The sequence below is a fragment of the Cydia strobilella genome, chromosome 16 (assembly GCF_947568885.1).
Source record: "Cydia strobilella chromosome 16, ilCydStro3.1, whole genome shotgun sequence".
Taxonomy (NCBI): Eukaryota; Metazoa; Arthropoda; class Insecta; order Lepidoptera; family Tortricidae; genus Cydia; species Cydia strobilella.
In genome coordinates, this window is record NC_086056.1 from 15,127,691 (window position 1) to 15,150,489 (window position 22,799).

A 22,799-nucleotide genomic window follows, 5' to 3' on the forward strand; every position below is an offset into this window, starting at 1 on the left:
TACAAAATAGATTATGCTCTCGCAAATAAGTACTGTATAAATATTTGTATGATTTTTTTCTTATCACGTGCGTGTTTCGCTTCCCATGAGGGTCAGTAACCCTGGCGCCATGATAGCTTATAATTGTCATCACGGAGTCATAAATCCTGGGCATGATGAGAATGATGGTAACGGTGACAATGATGGTAATGACAATAAAATTTGACCTTGAGCGGAAACAGTAATTGATGGGATATACAGGGTGGAAAAAATTAATGGGCCCTGGAGGGAAAATGCCTTAAAACCGTAAGTTAGTTCATTTTAATTAAAGGAAACATTATTTTATTATAAAAAAGAAACATTACTGCATTTAACATAATTTTTATTCGCTTAGTCTCGCCCGGGAATCGAACTGACAATTTTTTTTTTTAAAACGCTATTTTATTCCACTAGTCGATACAGTTCATGTTAATATTAAAATGTATCCAAGAAACATTAGGTCTTACACTCCATAAAATCGAATAAGAAGTTTGTATTTTTTGAATTTTAAGACGGTTCTATTCCCGGGCGAGACAATCACAAGCGAATATAAAAAAAATCTTTGAATGCAGTTTTTTTTTAGGGTTCCGTACCCCAAGCGTAAAAACGGGACCCTATTATTAAGACTTCTCTGTCCGTCTGTCTGTCTGTCTGTCACCAGGCTGTATCTCATTTAATACTAAAAAGTACGGAACCCTCGGTGTGAGCGTCCGACTCGTACTTGTTCGGTTTTTTAATAAAAGAATGTTCCCTTTAAGTAACATGAGGTAACTTAAGGTTTGAAGGTACTTTTCCTTCCAGGGCCCATTCATTTTTTCCACACTGTATAGTTGCTTGTTTTGGTAACACTTTAATAGCTGTACTTGTTTATTGAAGTCACGAATGACAAATAAAATACATATAAAATAGATACATGACGTTTCTAGCGTGAGACATCAACGTGTGAATGAAAGTATGAACTGTGAAAAGAATGAAAAGATCGAAGAAAACAATGCCACAGATATTAAGTTTTTCTAAAACAATAATATATTATAAATAGATAACAAAACCTCATCTACTTCTTCTTCCTCGCGTTATCCCGGCATTTTTGCCACAGCGCGTTGGAGCCTGGGGTCCGCTTGACAACTAATCCCAAGAATCGTAGGCACTAGTTTTTACAAAAGCGACTACCATCTGACCTTCCAAGTTCCAACCCTGAGGGGAATCTAGGCCTAATTAGGATTAGTCCGGTTCCCTCACGATGTTTTCCTCGAAAAGCAACTGGTAAATATCAAATGATGTTTCGTACATAAGTTCCGAAAAACTCATTGGTACGAGCCGGGGTTTGAACCCGCGACCTCCGGATTGCAAGTCGCACGCTCTTACCGCTAGGCCACAAGTGCTTCACTATGCATCTTTTAGAAAATGCTTCATAAGTGCATCATAAAATCGTGTGGCCTTATGCGTTAGAATACAATAATAAAATCTTTAAGATTATTAACTATATTAATAGCTATTCAATAGACTATTCATCCAACTGATTTCGCAATAAAAAAACTTATAAAGACATGATCAGAACGGTTTTTGCATAATACCAATAATAAGTTATTGTGTGCCGTGTAAAGATGCCGCTCTTTCAAAGACAATCAGAGTCTCGCAATAAAACGTAAATAAGCACTTAATATGAGTAATTATAAGCACATACAGGGGGTTTGATGATACTAAACATTAATCGAAATTAAACTATCGTGAGACATATTTCAAAATATTTAGATCATTACGGTTTCCCTCACTATTATTTTTAGTCGCTTTTGGCGACATGTATCGGATTCATCGGGAAATCTTCTTTACTTAATATACTAAACATTAGCAAGGATGGTTAATTGTTTATTTCGAAGTGAAATTGTAATCCCAATGATGTATGTAGCTAATAGTTTTGCTGACCGTACATAAAAAATAACAAGGTTTTATTGATTTTTGTCTATTTTTAAATTTTATGTTCATTTGCAGAAATATCAAGAACTGCATAGGTATTTTCAATGCTTATATGAATTTGTTCAATTTTTAACTCTTTTTATAATTAATAATATTGAATTATTGGATTATCCACGTTAAATCATCATCATTTTATAGGTATACTTTTTTTAAGGCCTTTGTAAGCTTCTAAACAGCCTGTATATGTGTTTTTACGCTTAACAATCGTATTAATTACTATATGCACTTACTGCACTGTTCTAGTAGCTGTAAGATGTCAAGTTTTTTCTTTAATTGAGTCTGAATCAACAATAGAACATAGACTTTTCTTTGATGTATCTTAGGCATCTGTATTATTATACCAAGTCAGGTAGGTACTCTGTAGAAAAAAGTAAAATGTAAAAAAAAAACACGAAGCGTACAGTTAAGCGTAAAAATAATCTATTTTTTTTCTGTCAAACTTAAGGAACATTTAAGATAATCACATTTGAGAAAATTTTTAGGGATCTTCTTAAAAAACTATTACCGTTGTGGCCTACTACCTATAGATTGCCTGTTCAAAATTTCTATAGTTTGTTAAAGGACTGTCTCATTTCAAACGTAGACAGAGAGAATTATACTATCATTGTCTTACACTAGTACTAGCACCCAAAAGAAAAGGATAAGTATAGTTTTTTTGTTCTTATTTACTGACAATTTGGTTTGTCCAACTATAACTAAAATCTGATTAACCTCGAAATCCAATATGTATACTGGACTGGTTGAAAAGATTTGCCATATTAAAACATAGTCAACCATTTTTTTAAATCTTTAGTAAAGGGGTTCACAAAACGCACGTCAACCGCACGCGCAAACAATTCGAAAAAAGAACAATAACGGGGGAGTTGTGTTTGTTCTTGAAATGTATGGTCGCGTGCGCAGCCGGATGGACGGTTTGAATTAACGGAACATATTTTTATTAAGAGTTTAGTAGGTAAAATAAAATAAAAAACCGATTCAAGTTTCCTCACGACGTTTCCCTCCATAGAAAATGACAAATTTAATGACGAAAGAGAAACCTAGGTAGTTAGGTACCGCAGAAAGTGGATTTACAAGTAAAAAAAAGGAAGATTAAGATGTAACCCCTATTTAAATTATTGAGTTATTGAGTTTAGTAAGTTTAATTTTGTTAATAAATACTTTTGCTATGAAATGTCTAGTATAAAGAAAACCTCTTTGGTTTAACAGTAAATCTTCATACATTATAAACAAGAACATTCTTTTCTATTGATAATACCTCTTTCGCCTATCCATATCTGTATAAAAACACCGATATAACTAAATTTCCCCAACAATGCGTTGCTGTCTCTCGCAGTTCTCACGGCGCCGGCGCACGCGCCATTGCTGCGCGCGAGTTTGATTGACGACTGATTGATGTTTTTGCTGACACTAGATCTTGGATGAGACTGATATCAGACTTGAGTATTGAATAGGGAACCTAATGAAGACAACGTGTATGTATAGAATCATTTTTTTATGATATTGGAGGCAAACGGACCAATCGCCTGATCGTAAGCAATGCCTGTTGCTCATGGACACCTGCAACACCAGGGATTGCAAGCGCGCTTCCGGACTTTAAAATTAGTTCGTTATTTTCTTGAACGGAAGGTCGTATCGGTCCGGAAATACCGCTAGCATTAATTCTACAGTTTAGCTGTGCGAGCCAGGAATAAGTTTCTGGAGAAATGCACAGTTTTGAGGACTGCCAACCATCTAAGTGGTGGAGATAGAAGAAATTTTGTAAGTATGGAGGTAGTTTGAGGCTCGAGGAAGGGCATATGGTAGTTTTTATGAATAATCATCATCATTCTACGCAGATAAATACCTACGTGATCGAAATAGAAAGTGAGATCAAAACTGTCAAGTTAAAATATAAGATATAGTTTGTCAAAGGACTGTCTCATTTCAAACAAAGACAGAGACAATGATACTATCTTTGTCTTACACTAGTACCAGCACCCAAAAGAAAGGGATGAGTATAGTTTTCTTTGTACTTATTTACTGCCAATTTGGTTTGACCAACTATACCTATAGTCCACATGGAGTAAATTTTCTGTTATTATGATATATTTACGGTTGTAGTATGTTTATATGCATGTAGTTGTTATTATAGTGCCCCTACTTAAAGTCACTATATTATAACTTTGTTCTTACCAAGGGCCTGACACTCTTTGATAGAGAAATATAGTCTTATTGCTATTCCTATAAGAGAAAAGGGAAAATAGTGCCATGCTTTATCTTCATCACCGACCGGGCCTTTTTTCATGGTCGGGTTATGGCATCATAGCAAGGCGATGGCGAAATACCGAAATTTATAAGAGTGAAAGAGAAAAAGGATTATGCTGCCATACATGAAACTGTCAATACATGAATATGTCTTTCTCTTACCCCTGGTCGCTCGGTTTCATGTCTATAACTAATTGTATATACTATGTCTATGGTTTTTCCCAATAAGTTTGACATAATTGACAGTCACCCAAAACTATCAGAGTAACATTTTCCGACGACCAAAATTATCTTCCTATTTTGACAGGACAAATAAAGGGCCAGCAACATGAAGACATACGAGCTCTTCAAGATGATGCCGTAAAGTCTCATTCGGCCAAATTAATGGTAATGGAAAAGTCCAGTCTCCCCTTGGACGCCATCAGTAATGCTACTTGTTTGTCCTTCGCTAGTTTTTTCTTAAGTGAACTTTGTAAGTTCGCTTGACAAAGATTTTTCTGTAAAATTGTCTAAGTGTTTTTGGGTGTTTGACCGCTGTTTTATTATAGAGAAGATATGGGATAAGGTTAAAGTCAATAACTTATTTTGTTTTGAGAGGCAAGTTGTTTTAACTTAAATATATATAATATTGTCTTCGGTTACCGCGATAGTTACTCATGAAATAAAACTATGAAAACGGATTATATCGCGTATATTGAATTTATAATACATCCCGACGTTTCGAACTCTTTACAGCGTTCGTGGTCAACGGGTGAGTCACCGAGGCCCGAGTTTTATTTCTTAAATATATATATTTAGTGTACCCATAGTCATAAGGTATAACTAAACATATTATTATATTATTCATGCAGAAGTTTTACTTCGCTCAAGTTACGTTTCTTTTTTTTTTTTTTTTTCTCTCAGTGCACCCACCTTGACGCTTTTCTGATATTTAGCCCTATGGTTGACTGGTAGAGAATGCCTATAATGGCATTAAGTCCGCCTGTTGTACACTTGTTATGTGCAATAAAGTTTAAAATAATAATAATAAATATGTTTCACAAATTCACATACACATTTTTTTCTTGATGCTGGTGCTGTCTTTTTGACTAGCTATTATTTTAATTAAGCAAAACTAAAAATGTGACGAAATCACGCTGGCTATACTTGAAAAGATATTTTTTTTATTGTTAGTATTTGTCTTGCAGCAAAGCGGTTCCTTTTTGTAGCAGAACGCTGTAATCTATCATACGTCTATCATCTGCTACACAAAAATGTACCAGGCTCCCATCAACCCCAGGAGCTACTTGATCAGCACATGTGTCGCGACAAAAACTTTCACCCAAATCTGACGCTTCCAGGAACCGAACCCGCTACAATGTGGTCACAATACCCACTGTAAGTGGATATTATTGTTTGCGAAATAACTCAAAGAATACCCGCGCTTTTTGCAAGGAGATGGAATGGGTTCTCGTTAAAGATTTTAGTGATTATTATGGTTAAAATAACAATTCATATTTCAACATGAAATATTATTGCATCAAGAATAATTTTGTCCTTACTAAGTCAAATCAGCGACTCTTTATGAATCGTCGAAATAATCGGGTATATCCATTGTTAAAAATACACACAGCAGGCTTAATCATTATGTTATACATTGATTTATCGAATATTATCATTAAAATTGCTTTAAAACAGTTAAATTATAGTTAACTAGCCTCTTCAATTGCTGACGCCTAAAAAGGTGTTTAATGGTTCACCATCATTAAACAAATGTTCTGACAGATATTGGCTAACGACTCCAAATTATGCCCTTTGCACGAATAAACAGAATTATAACAATGACCATAATGACGAACTTGCAAGTAAGTCATTTCTGATCCACACATGGTGTGAACGGAACACATTAGCGTCCACATTTCCTGCCACAAAAAGAACCTATTTAAAAAAAACTTGAATAAGCTACGCGCTTTCAATTTGTAAAACCGTTCTAATTTTGAACCTTATTTAATCGTGCCGTTTCCTAAATCAACGGACAGACATTCAATTGGAAGTCCTTGAGAGCATGTGTTCGATATTCAAATTAGGGTTTAGACCTAAGCGTCAGCGGATTGGCGTAATGGAACGGACGTCGGTTCTAAAATCGATTTTATCGTCTGTAATACGCTCCAATACTGCTCGTGTTTGGATTACTGAGAATCATCCAAATACTAAAACATCAATGGATTTCGTGACAAATGTGTCACAAAGTATCCATTTTACGTTTGATATAGCATCGCGTGCTAGCTTCAAAATGTCAGCGTTCTTAGTAGATAAATATCTACGTAGCTGAATTCCTAAGTGGAGCAAGTGATTACGATACGTAAATACGCAATGCCTTCGTTAAATCCTTAGTTATTTTATTATCTAAACCTTTATTGTTTATTAATACAACACACAAGCTTACAGTTTACATACCAAAGCGCTCACATGCTACACAATAAGATTTAACAAGTATTCTTTGAGTTTTTATCACCGATTCACATTCAATATTCATTTTATTCAATCAACAGGTTACTCTAAATTAGAGGAAGTAAGAAACCTAACGATCAGTACAATCAATTTTCCGTTACATGACGTTTTTTTTAACATTTATGGCCTGGATCGTTACATGACGGCAATTAGGCGTTTTTTCGGCAATTACCTGTAGCAGCGTATCAATCACGTGTATGGTAATCTAGGGCAAAATACGCCTATGGATATACATGTTCACATGTTAAAAAAAAAAAAAAATACATGTTCACGTTTAGTGCTATTGTGAATAACAATGTTCTTAATTATTTATCATACTCAAGTTCGAATTTAAACTCAAATTCATATATAGATATTTAACTCTACAAATAATCACATTTCAGATTAAATTAACTAAATATAGTTTGTCAAGGGACTGTCTCATTTCAAACATAGACAGAGAGAATCATACTATCTTTGTCTTACACTAGTACTAGCACCCAAAAGAAAAGGATGAGTATAGTTTTCTTTGTTCCGTTTTACTGACAAGATTTGCTTGACCAACTATACATTAGATATAGTTTGTCAAAGGACTGTCTCATTTCAAATATAGACAGAGAGAATTATACTATATTTGTCTTACACTAGTACCGAAAGAAAAGGATGACTATAGATTTTTTTGTTCTTACTTACTGACAATTTGGTTTGACCAACTGTATATTTCCAGATTCAGTAACCCATTTCTCTGGCTCCTTTTGTTCACTAAATGATTACTGGAGGCAAATACCTTCCACGTTTTTATTTTACTTTTACTGAGCTTTTAGTATTAGTATTTTTTTTCGATTGTGACGTCAAATTTTAACTTTTTCGATGTCGTGTCAAACAAAAGCTCTGCCGTTACTCGTACGCCACGTCACCGAAGTGTCAAGACTGATAATGAACTTTATGCACATGCACGTAGGTCTACGTTGCTCTGTTGTCTTTGACCGATTAATCCGTCTTTGGTGTTGGACCTGCGGTGCCGATATATCCGTCATTGGTGTCCATAAGGTTAACAATAAATATTTCTGACGCGCTCATGTCAACTTACCACTTAAGTTTTCTAGTACTAACTAACTGGCTCTGTCGTAATGTTCGGAAGCGATATAACGAGCGCGCGCGCACGCCACCCGCCCATTATCACACCTGCCTTATGGTCCTTGTCAAATGGGATACTATTAACTCATTACCGGTGCGATTTGGCCATAAGGAAGAATACGGGGTTTGGAACCGGTGTGATTTGGCCATAAGGAAGAATACGGGATTCGGGGTAGTGCCACAAGTTTCCAATCCCAGTTCAACGGGTAATTAAGTCACACGAGCGTAGCCGCCATACAATCGAACAACAAACTGTCCTGCAGTTTGGCAGAAGAATTAATGTAAAAATAGGGTTTAATTCGCTAGAATAAATGATTTATTTATTTTTATTTTATTTTTATTTGTTACGCTCTCATTCTAAAACATTTCGAAATAACAGGAAATAAATTGATATATTAAAAAAATGTGAACGCTCTTAAAGCCTTATCTAGGTCTGTAATTACTTTATGTAGCTTCAGACACAATAGTTAAAAAAATACAGCGAATTTAAGTTTATTAATTACAAATCTTGTTTTTGCTCTATTTCGTTTGTTTTATATACTAGAGCTATATAAACTAACTACAGACATAGATATACCTCATGTCTTTGTATGTGCAAAGTTTTATTACAATCCAACACGTAGTTTTAAAATGAGAACTACACTCCGTTTGTACGGGAAGGTGAAATTCGGCCGAGCTTGCCGGGGACTTAAGTCTACTTTATGTAATCTATACTAATTATAGGTTACATAAAAAGTAGACTTACAATTATTGTAAGTGTCTAGCTTTAAGGAAACAGTGCTATAAGGAATTTCATGAGCGTACGGTTCATTACACGCAGCTGTTGTCACGCGCCATAGCGCTGCGCTTAGGGTTAAGCCGACAGCGAGTTTAAAAACTTTAAAACTAATATTCATTGCAAATACAGCAAAAGAAGTTGTATATTTCAAAAACTGCAGTGTAACTGGCTAGAACAATTTATTATTGTACATTGTAATTTAGCAAAATATTTACATAAAACCTTTGATCATTATCCGACCATGTTACATTGACAATGTCTAAGTGCACTGTGCACCATCCGCACTTGACAGACTGATCAACGTCACCCGGCGCGCCGCGGCGGTTTACTATGAAACTTTCCATACAATAAAATTAACGAACTCTAACGATGACAAACAGTAAGTCTGGTGGTGCAGAGCAGAGGGGTAAACGCCGCTAGCTAGCGTTCTTACAAGTCTTACAACCATGCCGGAAGGGGGTGATTTGGGCGAAGTCTTTTATATTTAGTTTTTATTTTTAGGTTTTGTTTTTAGCATAAGTTTAAATTGTATTTGGATTTTATTTTTATTGTTAATTTTGTGTTAAATGTTATTACTGTTTTTTTGTTAATATAATACTAATGGATATTAATTATACGGACCTCTTCTTTTAATTTGATTTATAATCTAATTTTAACATTATTCACATGGTGGCCCAGAGTATCTTGTTGACTAGGTACATCTTGCTAAAACAATGTGAAGACTGTAGATTTAACTACATTCATACCTTTAGTTAACAGTTGGACCAATATAAGTCTGCAACGATTTTGATAGCACACGCAGTGCAAGTGTTATTTATGCGTCATACTTTCATAGAAGCTTGACGTTTAAAATAATGTGCTATCAAAATCGTTGCAGATCTTGGTCTAACTCTAGTAGTATTTTTGTTATTTATATTTTTATGCATCATTGTGTTTTTCTTTTACTACTTTTGAATCTGCTGAGCTCATGTCTCAAGGTGCAATGGACCAGGACACCAGAAGAACTGGTAAGGCTCGCGTGCTCGTCTAACGCGTTATTTATTACAGTAAGAACTGACTGCCAACGTCGCAACACTTACAACAGAAAGAATAACTAGTAATTAAGAAAATTACCGCCTAACAAGGCCGGGGTGTGCCGGGAGCTCGGGTGTGAAATTATTTTTCAATTAATTAAAGAGCTGGGAGATCGCTAAAATCATGCATCATTTCATTACTAATAACTCTAATAAGCCTTCAGCTTAATTAACCTTAAAAAACCTGGTAATTTTTACAAAAAATGAGCCAAATCTTGGCAGAATTACCAGGCGATCATAACCGGTGTGGTATTGTCAACAGAGACCGCCCTCGTCGTCGCTGTCTTACGGCGGCGCCGTGAACGACGACGTACGGTCCCCCGGCTCCGGCGGCACCCCCGGCCCCCTCAGTCAGCCCCCGCCGCAGACCCTCGACGCGACAGATCCAGGTGAGCTTAGCCCTGAGGCCTTGGTACTTCTGGAAGTTCTGGAGCAGTCCAGTCTCGGTCACAATAGGCGGTTTAAAAAGTTGAATATCTAAAGAATATACACTTCTTTAAACTTAGACAAGTCCATGGAGCTAAGCAGTCTTGAGACCTTACTTCTGGCTGCAGCAAGCAGTATCATGATACGCAGTCACAAACATTACAAATTATGTAACTAAATAATAGATACCTCTTTGACACTTATAATAATATTTGAACACAATGCGAGAGATTACGGTGAACTCCGTAGAGGATCTGACCGTGTGATGATATTAAGCGTTTTTTGGATAGAAATCATATCAAGCTAATTCAGTTTTGCCAGTTTGAAAATTTGCACGTGATTGTCTCTAATTTATACTCTCCAGGAAAAATAAACTAGGTACCCTTACATATCAATCTGAAAGATTTGGAATAGAAAACTTATACAGCAGTTCATTGCCAATTTAAATCCTGCGCGCATCTTTTGCACTTGTATAACTCAATAGATAAGCATCGACGTTACCGACTGTAGGATTATCAATCCTCTTCAGCTTCAACCAAGTTTAGGCGAGGAAAAAATCATAATTGCAACATTTAGGAATGTCGCACCCTAGTCAGAAATATCTGAAGTGCGAACGAGGTAACAATTAACATGTCGCCGCGATCTAGATCCGACACGACACGTCAACGCCTCTTCACGTCACACGACGGGTCCCGTCGTCACGTCTATCGCCACAAAGGTACCTGAGAAATGATTACAACCAGTTGTCACAGGCATCAGTCGTCGGCGCCTCAAACGCACCCAAACGACACATGCAATATGGCAGGAATACGACTTAGGACTTTACGAGTTAGAGCAACATACAATAGGTATTGAAATGAGGTGGTATCGTCCGCATCTACGATAATCGCATACATATGAATACGTGTAATTTGTGTGGGTAGACATTGTGTTCAGATTTAGCTCTAAAAAATTTAAAGTGTGATACAAAAGCGCTATCGAGGTTTGACACCCGTCAAAAGCGACGCGGCGGGCGCAAAGCGGCGGTTTTTTGCACATGTGGAAATTATAGTTTCGCCGCACGTATGTGTAATTGTTCGGTTTGTCGCGCGACGGCAAAATGACTGGTAAATTGGATTCTGTGGCGTTACAGTGATCTGAGGATTAAAAAAATAACTTTTCCGGCCGGGAAACGGAGCTTTGTCGGCGAGTATTGTGCGTCAGTCAGCATTGTGTTTTCATGGCTCATGCGGAAAATTCTGGTGACAGTGTACGAACGTGCGTGATTTCTAGATCAATCCGATACAGTTTTGCAGTATCAGTAAAACTGTCAATAATGTCAATGTCAATACCTAATCGCGCATCATTTAACTGCGCTAAAGATTTCTAATTCAAAAGTTTTAAATAAAAGCGTTATATTTGTCACTATGAATTAACAAAACGTAAATATAATTATTTTCGATTTCTCAATTATTTCAACATTTATAGAAATATTAAGTAATATTCGTGTAATTAATGTAATGTTCCAAAACCGCCTAATCCTTTTCTCAGCCCATCAAAATTCAGGTCCTAACCCCACATAAAATTATATGCCAATTTCAACCGCCGAAAACTCCTCAACAGCCATAAAGGGCTAACTTGAATTATGCAAAATTCAAAATACCCCCTTAATTCAATCACAGGCCCCAGGGGAGGGGGGAGGGGGGTAAATTATTTACGAATTAATAATTAGTCAGCGTAATCGGGTTTTTCAATTACAGTTGACAATTATACGCGTGGACGTCAATCGAGCGCGGATCGGACTTTATTAATTAATAATATATGCTGTGGATTTCCCGGGGGAATAATCCTTTATGGCCTAGGGCAGGAATGGACGATTGCAGCTCTGAATTCTAGATTGACAAGTTTGATGGGCTATAAAGTGCTTGTTTGTCGCTGGGAAAATAATTTAAAGATTTTATTTGAAAGCGGAATTTTCATTAATATTGACTGAATTCGCTATGGATTTCAGTCTCTGACATTATTCTGCAATTGGAGGTTAATATGTATCATTACATTGTATAAAACAAAATCGCTTCCTGCTGTCTGTCTGTCCCTATGTATGCTTAGATCTTTAAAACTACGCAACGGATTTTGATGCGTTTTTTTTAATAGATAGTGATTCAAGACGAAGGTTTGTAGTTGATAATTCAGAACGAAAATGTGATCTAACAACAGTTAAGTAAAATAGTGTACATGTTTTCTCTTTACATATTGAGTGTACATGTTTTGTCATTAGCATTGGATAAATACTGCTCCGAATCCATTACTCAACCCATCTACCCTGATTATGAACATCAATAAAGAAATTTTCGTTTTCCGAACACCCATAATAATTTCTAATAATAATCATGATCTTTATATTTATATGGAATTTGTATATTTTTTTGTATGTGCGTGTACGAGTATATAGGTACATAAAGTTTTACTGTTATTTAAATTAGAGATAACCTAGTCTAAGAAAGAAAATTAAACAAAGAGAATAATAATCATGATCTATAAATTTATTTTCGGCCTTCCAAAAGCACATCCAAACATAGGGTTCCCTAGGTAACCCGAAGCGGGAAAAATATGACCATTATTGCGTTAGCCCCCTCCCGAAATAAAATTATGGCACGTCGGGCCCCATTATCTTCATAAACCTTGTCAGTCGGACGATTCAAGTCACGTGAGCGTACTTAGATTGCACGGCATTTAGTACTGGATTCGTAGAAAAAAGCAATAAACAAAATACAATGATTTTCTCAAAAAATTTAGGGCTTGAATCTCTATGGTCATATATACCTTGGCAATCCCACTTGGTCAGTAGAAAAAGGCGCGAAATTATAATAATGGGAGGTCAACCCTTCACGCCAATCACGACTACATTTTTTGAATTTGCCGCCTTTTTCTACTGACGAAAATGGGATACTATATAATTCAGATATTCCGTAACCAAAGAGAATTTTCCAGACAAAAAGACTGGTGCCAAAGACAATATATATTTTTATTAAAAGACCATAGATTCAGGCTGTTCTAAAAAAAATCAGCTCTTGCGTGATATGGCTAACATACATTGGGCAAATATGATAGTCATAAACATCTAAACGCATACCTAAATCAATTACATATATCGCACGTCGGAGCTTATTATCTTTATAGAGCTTGTCAGATGATGCGATTTTGTTCACGTTTCGAGAATTGCATGGCATGTGGAATGTGCTATATTAATAGTTATAGATATGTTAGAAAAGTATGCAATTACGTTTGGTCAATAAGGGAACTACAAGCAAGGGAGAGAGTTAAACCTAGGTAGTCAAAAACTTAGTGTTCCTTATAGGTAGAATATTTTAAATGGTGACTCACTAGAACGGGTCCAAGCCGACGCGTCCATTCTATGACGAGTGATCAGTTATCCCGTGATGCGCTCTATAGAAAACAGAAGTGTCGGACGCCTCGCTCCAAATCCAGACCATTCTAGTGTGTCATGCATGTATGTCATGAAGGTATTTTAATGATTCCAAACTAGACATACTGTAAATTAAAATAGTACCCGGGAACAGCGATAGGCTCGTATGTATATCATCCAATACTTTGAAAACATCTGGTTTCTGACACTGCTACTTAAATTTGAAAGGCAGTAACTGTATGCATCCAATACCACAATCTCAACACCACATTTTTCTTTAGATTGACAGAACAAGATAAGTTTTTTCAGTCGTGCCGATATGTAAAATACATTGCTGTCTGTGTACCAATGAAGCGATTTCCTTGTATAATGCATTTTACAATAGTTCTAATAATTTTAGGCTTGGCTTAGATGTTGAGAACCATGTGGGTAATTCCGTATGACTCTGTTTTGGCATTAGACTATGGGAACTCTAGCTGAGCCTCTACTATTCACTTAGATTACATGAGTATGTCTTCATTGTGATTCCATCTTCTGAACGTTGACTATGGCCACAGGGCGGACACGCTATACATCAATAGTTATTTGTGCAACAAGAGAGGAAAGTTGGTTTTTCTTGCGAGTGTTTATTTTGAGTCCCGAGAAAGCGAAAGACTCAAAAACACGAGATGTAAAATAACTTTGCTCTCGTGTTGCACACATAATTTTTCACCTCAGTAGTGAGAACATATTAAAGGTTAAAATGTATTTCGAATTACACAGAATAAACAGAAAAAAAAAGTATTATAATATGTACGATACGATAAGATACGATACGATACGATACGAGACGAGACGAGACGAGACCGGACCGGACCGGACCGGACCGGACCGTACCGTACCGTACCATAAAAAAATGTAATAAAAGTATGAAGTTCATGGCCTTCACTAAATTAAAAAGCTACATTGTTTCACTCCCTGGAGTGAGGAAAGTCGCACTTTCCTCACTCCAGGGAGTGACGAAAGTAGGCTTGTTCGAGCTGCTGAGGTGAAAAAATCACTTGCGTTTCTATGTGTGAACGGCACGTCTGTACATGCGTCATGCGTCGTAGTGTAAGTTGCTTAAAAATAGTACTGAGCAACCGTCAATCTGCTTTCGCGGGGTGAGGTAATTCGAGTCAGGGCGGGGCGGTGCGTGGCCGTTCTGTATGATAAAACTATTACTGATTCTGTGCTATGGCTACCTTTCCACTGAGACGGTGATAAGAGGAGGAGGAGTTGAGGAGGTGTAATCCAGCGGAGCGGAGAAGACAACCTATGCTATTGATTAATTCCCGCACGTCTCTTATCTTCACTCATCTCCACCTTGGTGGAAAGGTAGATTACACAAGTATATATATATCTGTGATACAGATAGACCCCACTCCACCGTCCAGTCCCGATACGTGATGTATGGGGTCTGTTACATGTACCACTTAATCCGGGTTAGGCCTCAGGGGCCATCAATATTTCAGTCACAAAATTGAAAATTACCTCACCCCCCATAACTCAAATCTATCGATACCAATAAAATATTAACCGGCGATTTCCCGCCATTTTTCACGCCACGCTCAACTTTCTCGTCACGTTCTCCTTGCACTCAGTTCTAAATGTAATCATAAAATTTGTTGTTAATAATTCAGGAGCGAGCGGGACGAGTGTATACGCTAGAGTGAGAGCGGCAAGAGAGGGATTATTAAATTCTGTGAATGCTCACTTTGTATCTAATATCCGAATGTGTTTAATATTAGATTAAGAGGGGCTTTCCCCCGGGGCGTGGTTGGTCGGAGTTTTCCTTGACTTATGATTGGACGGGCTCATTTGGAAATGGGATTCACCTGGGCATGGGCATATTTTTATTGCACTTGTAACGGCATTTCGATCAGTTTGGGCGAGCCCTTTTTACACTTTGCAACATTTCTTTATTAAACCTTTAGGAATTCTGTTGATACGTACATATGTTGGTCGCCAAAAGTGAATCAAAATGTATGTGGAAATAAAAGTAATTGTCACTACCACAAAACCACCCAACTAGTCTAAGGGTCCGTTAGGAACGGGTCTATATGATGAGTGCTGAGAAAGGGGCAGCTATTAATTGCTTCAGGGCCTAGGGCGGCCAAGACTGGAAAATCCACTGATAATTGTAGTACATAATAAACTATTTGTTGAGTCTTTTACGGTTTTAAAATTTAGTCAAAATTATAATGTTACTAGACCGAGTAGACCGTCAAAAGTAAACGGAGATCGTAACTGATTAAATTTCACGCTAGATTCGTCAGTCCAAACCGCAGTGTCCGCTAAGCGCGCACAAGGATCAGGTTTCGTGTTTAGAACAGGTTAACTAAATTATAAAAAGGGGGAATATGTTCAAATAGTTTAAAACTGGCGTTGAAATGTGTTTGAAGTGATAAACGTCAGGATACAAAGATCAATAAATAACAAGGCTGAGTGTGAAATTGACCACATCACATTGACGCAGCGTTTACGCAGTGACATTTTATATGTACATAAAATTGTGTGGTGCAAATTACTTTTTAACGTCGACATTAGAACTGTGTCAGATGGTCTAACTTCAAATTCAATCATCAATTTGTGTGATGTTCTATTTAATTATAAGATATTATAATTTTAAAGGGAAACTTTTATTCTATCGCTTCTAATTTTTTGGTCTGTTTTTAGCATTACAGAATTACATCATTAGGTTAATTCTACTTTATTTCTTGTTCTTAGTTCATAGTCTTTAAAATAAACTTCTTTATCGGACTAAGGTTACAATACATAATTCACGAAGGCAGATATTTGCTTGTAATTTCATATAAAAATTTAAGGACAGTAGACCTTATTAACCTTAAATACGGTGAGGTTAATACGTCAAACTAGCTCTCTATCTGTCAAATTCTACGGTGAATGGCAAATAGTCAAATCATAATAGGAAGTTTAAAGTCACATACGACTTTTTACACGTCACGATTCCGTTAAACAATTCCCAACGGTTGGCTACTCCCAAGCGTGTAGACATTTCGAAAACCCCAGTTTAACGTGACCACGAGATCCTTAACAACCTAAGCGTAATCGGAGAGCTTACTTATACCAGTTTCTTTAATCCTTGAGTCGCGTGTATTAAGTAAGCTATATTAATAATTAATTACAGCGCCATTTCGTGTTGAGTAGCTGAATTACATTGGCGTTGGGCGAGCTTCAGTAAGATAATTAAAGAGGATATTTATTAAGTTAAGATTAAAAACGCGATTTTAATACCCTAAATCGAATATGTTTCCGATTTTTTTTAGTTTAATGCCTACAATCCGAAAAAAGTTTCACTTGCATCGTGGTTTCATAAAACCACACAATTACTTTTTTTTTCATAATTTTCTTTCTTTCTATACTTCGTGTCATGATATAAAAAAGTCAAGTATATCTGAAGTTTCCCCATCACAGACGCCTCGAAGCGTCTCTTTCATGTACAAGTATGTGGCCTTCATAAGTAGAATTGGTTTAATTTTATTATAAGCTAAGCTTCGCTTTGTCCACATGGTTACACCAACGGGAATCAAACTTTGAATAACTAGATAATTTCTATTAGAATACCATCGCTCTCACCAGCCCTCAATCTCCACATAATCCCACCCCAAACAAATAGCTGAAACTAGCCCAGTGTTATCCTAACAATTACCAGGACTTTATAATAAAAAAGGGTTGCTTCAATACAATCAAGCTGCATTATTCCATTGTGACGGATCTAATGCTTTTATTTATTCGTTTCTCTACCCAATATCAAACCATACTACGTGCGAAATATGTAACTTTGATATTGAACTCATGATTGACGTATTAAGATTGAAATTCGAGTGGACATTTTTATTGACTTATTTAGAAATGGTTGATGGTAAGGTGTTACCCTTTTTTATCCGTAGTCGGCGAAGTTTTGTTTGATATTTCACGTGTAATTTCATTTTGGATGGCATGTATGAATGTGACGTGTATGGAGCGTTTGAATGGTTATTCGTATTATGATTTTAGTGATGAATGCGAAATATGTTATTGTAGGATTGTCTGAAAATGTGTATACTTTGGATGAAATCTTGTGTATTGTGTAAATTTGTAAAATACGTTCATCATACCTACACAGAAATTATATTTTCATTTATGATTGTAGTAAATATGATATCATATTACCGTTTTACTCAATCAGTTTAAGGTAAGGTAAGGAACATTAAAAAGTTCGATACTACCTAATACATACTTAGGTAAACGTATATTTTCATTTTCTATATATTTATACTATACAATACCTATAGATTCATTAATAGGTACATTACACATAGATTTCAAACAGAACTATAGATTTATACGATGCATAAATTAATGTTAAATAAACGCTTTTATGCAAATAATTCCTTTAAATTACCATTTCTAAGAAAATTAACATACGTAATTAATTCATTATCAATTAATATTTCCGTACAAGTTTCAATAATTATTATTCATACAGTCAATCAATACACGCTGACTGTACCTAGGGTGTGAATTACTGGCATTACAGCTGACAGAGAAATGACAAAAACCTGTCAAAGTGGAATGATTCGTCATACGGCAGATGTGAGGGGGCATTCACAATTATGCCTTTTGTAACTGTAGATATCGAATATTAAAGTCGTGTTTGATAAAAATACTTATAAAAGATGAATACTATACTATAGTAGGAGTTATGCAGGAAAGTTTAGTGCCATATTTGTTATAACATGGGGTTCTTCAAAAAACCGGCCAAGTCGCGCACCGAGGGTTCCGTACTTTTAGTATTTGTTGTTATAGCAGCAACAGAAATACATCATCTGTGAAAATTTCAACTCGGTTCATGACACAGCCTGGTGACAGACAGACAGAAGGACAGACGGACAGCGGATTCTTAGTAATAGGGTCCCGTTTTTACCCTTTGGGTACGGAACCCTAACAGTTTTTTAAAAGGTCGGCAACGCGCATGTAACACCTCTGGAGTTGCAGGCTTACATAGGCTACGGTGACTGCTTACCATCAGGCGGGCCGTATGCTTGTTTGCCACCGATGTGGTATTACATCAATTGTGAATAAAAATATGATATGGAGAGAAAAAATATATTTTTTTACGTAAATGTGAGAAACATGTTCATTTTGCTTTGCACGGTTTGTATACGGTGTATTTCCATTTGTCCCCGCCCCACGTGACCGCTGCCGTTCATAACGCGGGCACAAATGGGAATTATTTATATGAAGCACCTATTCCCATCTGTGCCCGGCGGAGACAGATGAGAATACATTGTGTATACAAGCGTAGGAAATTTTTACTTTATATTTAATCAAGCAGTTTGGTTAATTCATTTAAATTTTTCTGTATGACAATGTTTCCAAATAAGCGCTCATTGACCACCTGCCAATTGACCTCAATGCTCTACCGTTCCCGAAGCTCCCGTTTGTAAGGTCTCATTAATATACAAACGTAACCAACCTTCAACCCTATGTCTTCTTATTAAGGTATACCAATAGTCAGGGACAAAGTACACATACGTAAGACGCATCACCTTCATTACAACTCTGCTACTGTATTTCTTTACACACATTCTTACATACCACCCATATACTCATGATCCCCTGGTTACCACTGTTCTAGTCGAATATGTACCAACTTTGTATACACTCGGACATATGAGAGACCAAAGTAATCTGGTCATCAATTAGCATTTTTTTAACTTTAAAATATTTATTTAAGTAGCCATGCTGTTTGTCTGTACTACAACCAAAGGGCCGAAACTACTAGCAATAAATCATTGGGAACGTCTTTGAATTTACAATGAAATAGTTCGGTCTATTTTAAAATCGTTTTACATATTTATAATACATTTTGTACCCAAGCATTTCGTTTCTGTAAATTAACATGTTAACTAACTCTTCCATTGAATATTTTTTACATTAAATCGACGTGATTGGACTTTTTAGTAAAGTTAGTTAAAGCCCAATTCGGACCGATGCACCGCAGTAACTGACGTTGTTAAAAAGAAACAAAGAGTCCAATTCGCACTAGTATTCCACATTTAAATTTCACTCCTCACATCCTGCCATCCTGCGTTCCGGGTAGAAAAGTAACCTCATTCGCAATGCAGTCGCAATGCAACTGAAGTATGGGAGCGGAATGCAGCGCATGCCTACGTGGAAAATTAGATTCCGCCGTAACTGTTTCTAGTCGCAAGGAATTTTGAAATTAATTTTCAAATTTAGAACGGCTGTGCAGTATTCAATTACGGTCTTCATTTGTTTGTCCACCTATAGAGAGAACATAAAGTCGAAGAGATCTTTTAAAGTACATGAAAATTTGACAGAGCTAGTGCTATTATTTAAGTCTGGCCGTCTCTATTGCATCACAATTACTATTATAAGAATTGTAGTCGGGTTAAGATAAGTGCAATGACAAAGTGTGGCAAAATCATCGTTAATGTCAATTTTCTATGAAAATATGACGTATAATAATGATGATACTCCCTCACTTTGTTATACCTATTCAAATTCGTGCAAAGTTAGCTACCACGGACTCTAGCATCAACTGAAAGACACTCACATACCTAAAATAATAATAAGAGATCAATGTTTTATAAATGAAACGCATATATTAATTATATTCATATTCATATTCTTTTATTCAGTATTGATCAGTGTTGTCAATATACAGAACAGTAGTTATGCTAATATGTACAGATAGTCATATAAATCATACAAAAAAAAACCGTATAAATTAATTTAGTTCAATAAAGGTATCTACAATTAGAAATTTAAGAATAATAATTGAAAAAAAAAATTATACCTATAGTAAATTAAAGGATATTTTGGTTTTATGTTTCCGGTTTATTCAAAATCCTCATACTCACTCTTTTTCGAAAAATTGTATATCAAAACTATGAATGAGTCTTCAAACATCTCTCGGCTCATCTCATACAAAGAGGCCAGACGCTTATACATATTCAAGAAAATCCTCCAAATCTTAGAAAAATGATCCTCTGACGTGCGTGTCCAATCTCGCCAATCACCATTTGTTTAAAACTATATCTTTTCAAAAGTACTTTACTCTAGTTACTTTAGTTATGTGCATATTTTTCACGCGTTAGGCAGCGATCTTTGGGGCTATTGGCTTTGTCGTTATTAATTGGTAACTTTTTTTTTCCTTGTCTTTTGGTATTCTCTATTATTTTTGAACTAGCCTCTATTGTTTTTAAACGAGGTGACAGGATGACTTGGGCAGATATGCCTATTATTCCTTTTTGAACGATTTTTGAAAATGCAAATTATGTATCATAGAGTTTTCTACTTTTGTAAGAAATAGGGTACTCGTCGAAACGCATTTGAAACTGCCTTAAGAAAGAAACAAAAGACATGATCTATACTCATTTACTTTTTACATTGTTATTGTTACTGAAAATAATTCTAGAACTTACATATTTTTACATGTCTCTGTTTGGTCCGATGGTTGATTGGTAGAGTAGTAAGCATTAGGCATTAAGTCCACTATTTGTCAATTATTTTTTTGTTTTGTGCAATAAATAACATCATCCAAATAAACGAGTCATCTGGTAAAATTACAAACATTGTCTTAGTTTTTGTACAAATAGCAGTAGCTAAATATGTATAATTGTGGAAAATTGTTATAGATATTACAGACATATCTATAACTACATATGTTCAAACAAACTATATGAAGTATACCAAACTCGTTAAATCGTCTACTACCGCTTATCCCCTACCCACACCCAAATCTGCATAATTATAACAACACCAGAATTACCTTTTAACCTAATTTATTCATTACGGCCCGTCTAGAGTTAACTCACAATAAAGAAATTAACGGCGGTACCCTCCGAAAATATTTTGATTAAAAATTTATTCCACCAGAGAAAAAATATGGGGTCCAGAGCGGACCCCTGTGGAACCCCGCACTGACAGATGTCAATCTGCAGCGGGTGTGAATGAGGGATGCTGGTACTTGTTTTTTTTATTGCGACCATGGTATTATTTTGTAGTGCCAACTTTAGTGGAATGGTGCAAAACGGAATGACAAAATGGAGGTGTCTAACTGATTTTTTTGCATTCGTCATTTAGAATTACAAAACAAGATAACAAAAGTATGTAACGAACGAAACACATGTTATTAATATTGAATCATTCATTCGAAATAACAATTATAAGGTATACTACAAGTACAAGATTACTCGAAATTAAATATTTTTTCTGCCCTCCGGCCGGAAAGCATCCATTTTCGGCCGGCAACGCTAAACGAAGTAGCCGCTTTCCGACTCCTTCGAGCAGAAAATAAGTATAATACACACCACCTCGGCCAGTAAATAAGAAAGCCTCCGATCACATGTTTGTCGACTTCGCCTTCGTCTCGGCTAACAAGTTCAATGTACTATTAGGAAGGCACATGTATGTAGGTATCTAATCACTATAATGTCTAATGTACTATTCGGAAGGTGCCATTATAACCTACAACAGACGAACATAACCTATTTTTTGCATCACGTTAACTGCAAGCAAAGTAGCCTGCCTCATTATAAGTGGTTACCATAACCTATGGACGCTCGGAACTCCCGAAATATCACATGCCATTACCAATTATATGAATCTCAAATATCGTCGCACTTTTACCACCATTTCTAGTTCTTTCCGTCACCTACTGTCAAACCATTCTATTTGGCCCCTAAATAAGTAACAAATATACTAAATCGGAGACCTAACTTTTTGGTTCTTAGACAGTCTTAGGCACCCCTCTGTCATCCAATCCGTATGGATGATTGCAAGTGACATATTATAAATATTAATGTGTCTGTCCGTCCTGATCACTCATTGTGGTTTAAAATTAAAAATTGTAGCTATTGTTATAATTTAATGTGATAGGTGCTTGCTTAGTTTGTTTTAATAGGACGTAGGTTAGCAAAAAAGATACATTATCTTAAATTTGCTTCTTAAACGAGTGACTTGCTTTTGACAGAAAATTCTAATTTTAACATGTTTTTGTGGATTGGATCCTTTTTGTCTAAATTACGTCGACAAGGTGAATGAAACCTGCTTGAACATCCGGAAACCACATGATTCTCAATTAAGATGCATACATTACTTATATTAGGAATAATATAAGCATGGTGTTTTATTTTACATGTTCCCTAAGCTATAGAGCATTAATAAAAAAGTATAACATGCACATACAAACGGCCATTGCGGCAAAATATATCGGTGATAG

The 22,799-nt window shown here is 36.0% G+C and overlaps 1 protein-coding gene across 1 annotated transcript in view; it reads left to right on the forward strand.

Moving 5' to 3' along the window:
- The window catches only part of LOC134748148 (homeobox protein homothorax), a 333,582-nt gene that overhangs the window by 106,653 nt on the left and 204,130 nt on the right, over window positions 1-22,799 (forward strand). The window contains exon 7 of the mRNA XM_063682855.1: window positions 9,956-10,082. Within this exon, the coding sequence (XP_063538925.1) occupies window positions 9,956-10,082 (127 nt within the window). The remainder of the gene's footprint in view (window positions 1-9,955; window positions 10,083-22,799) is intronic.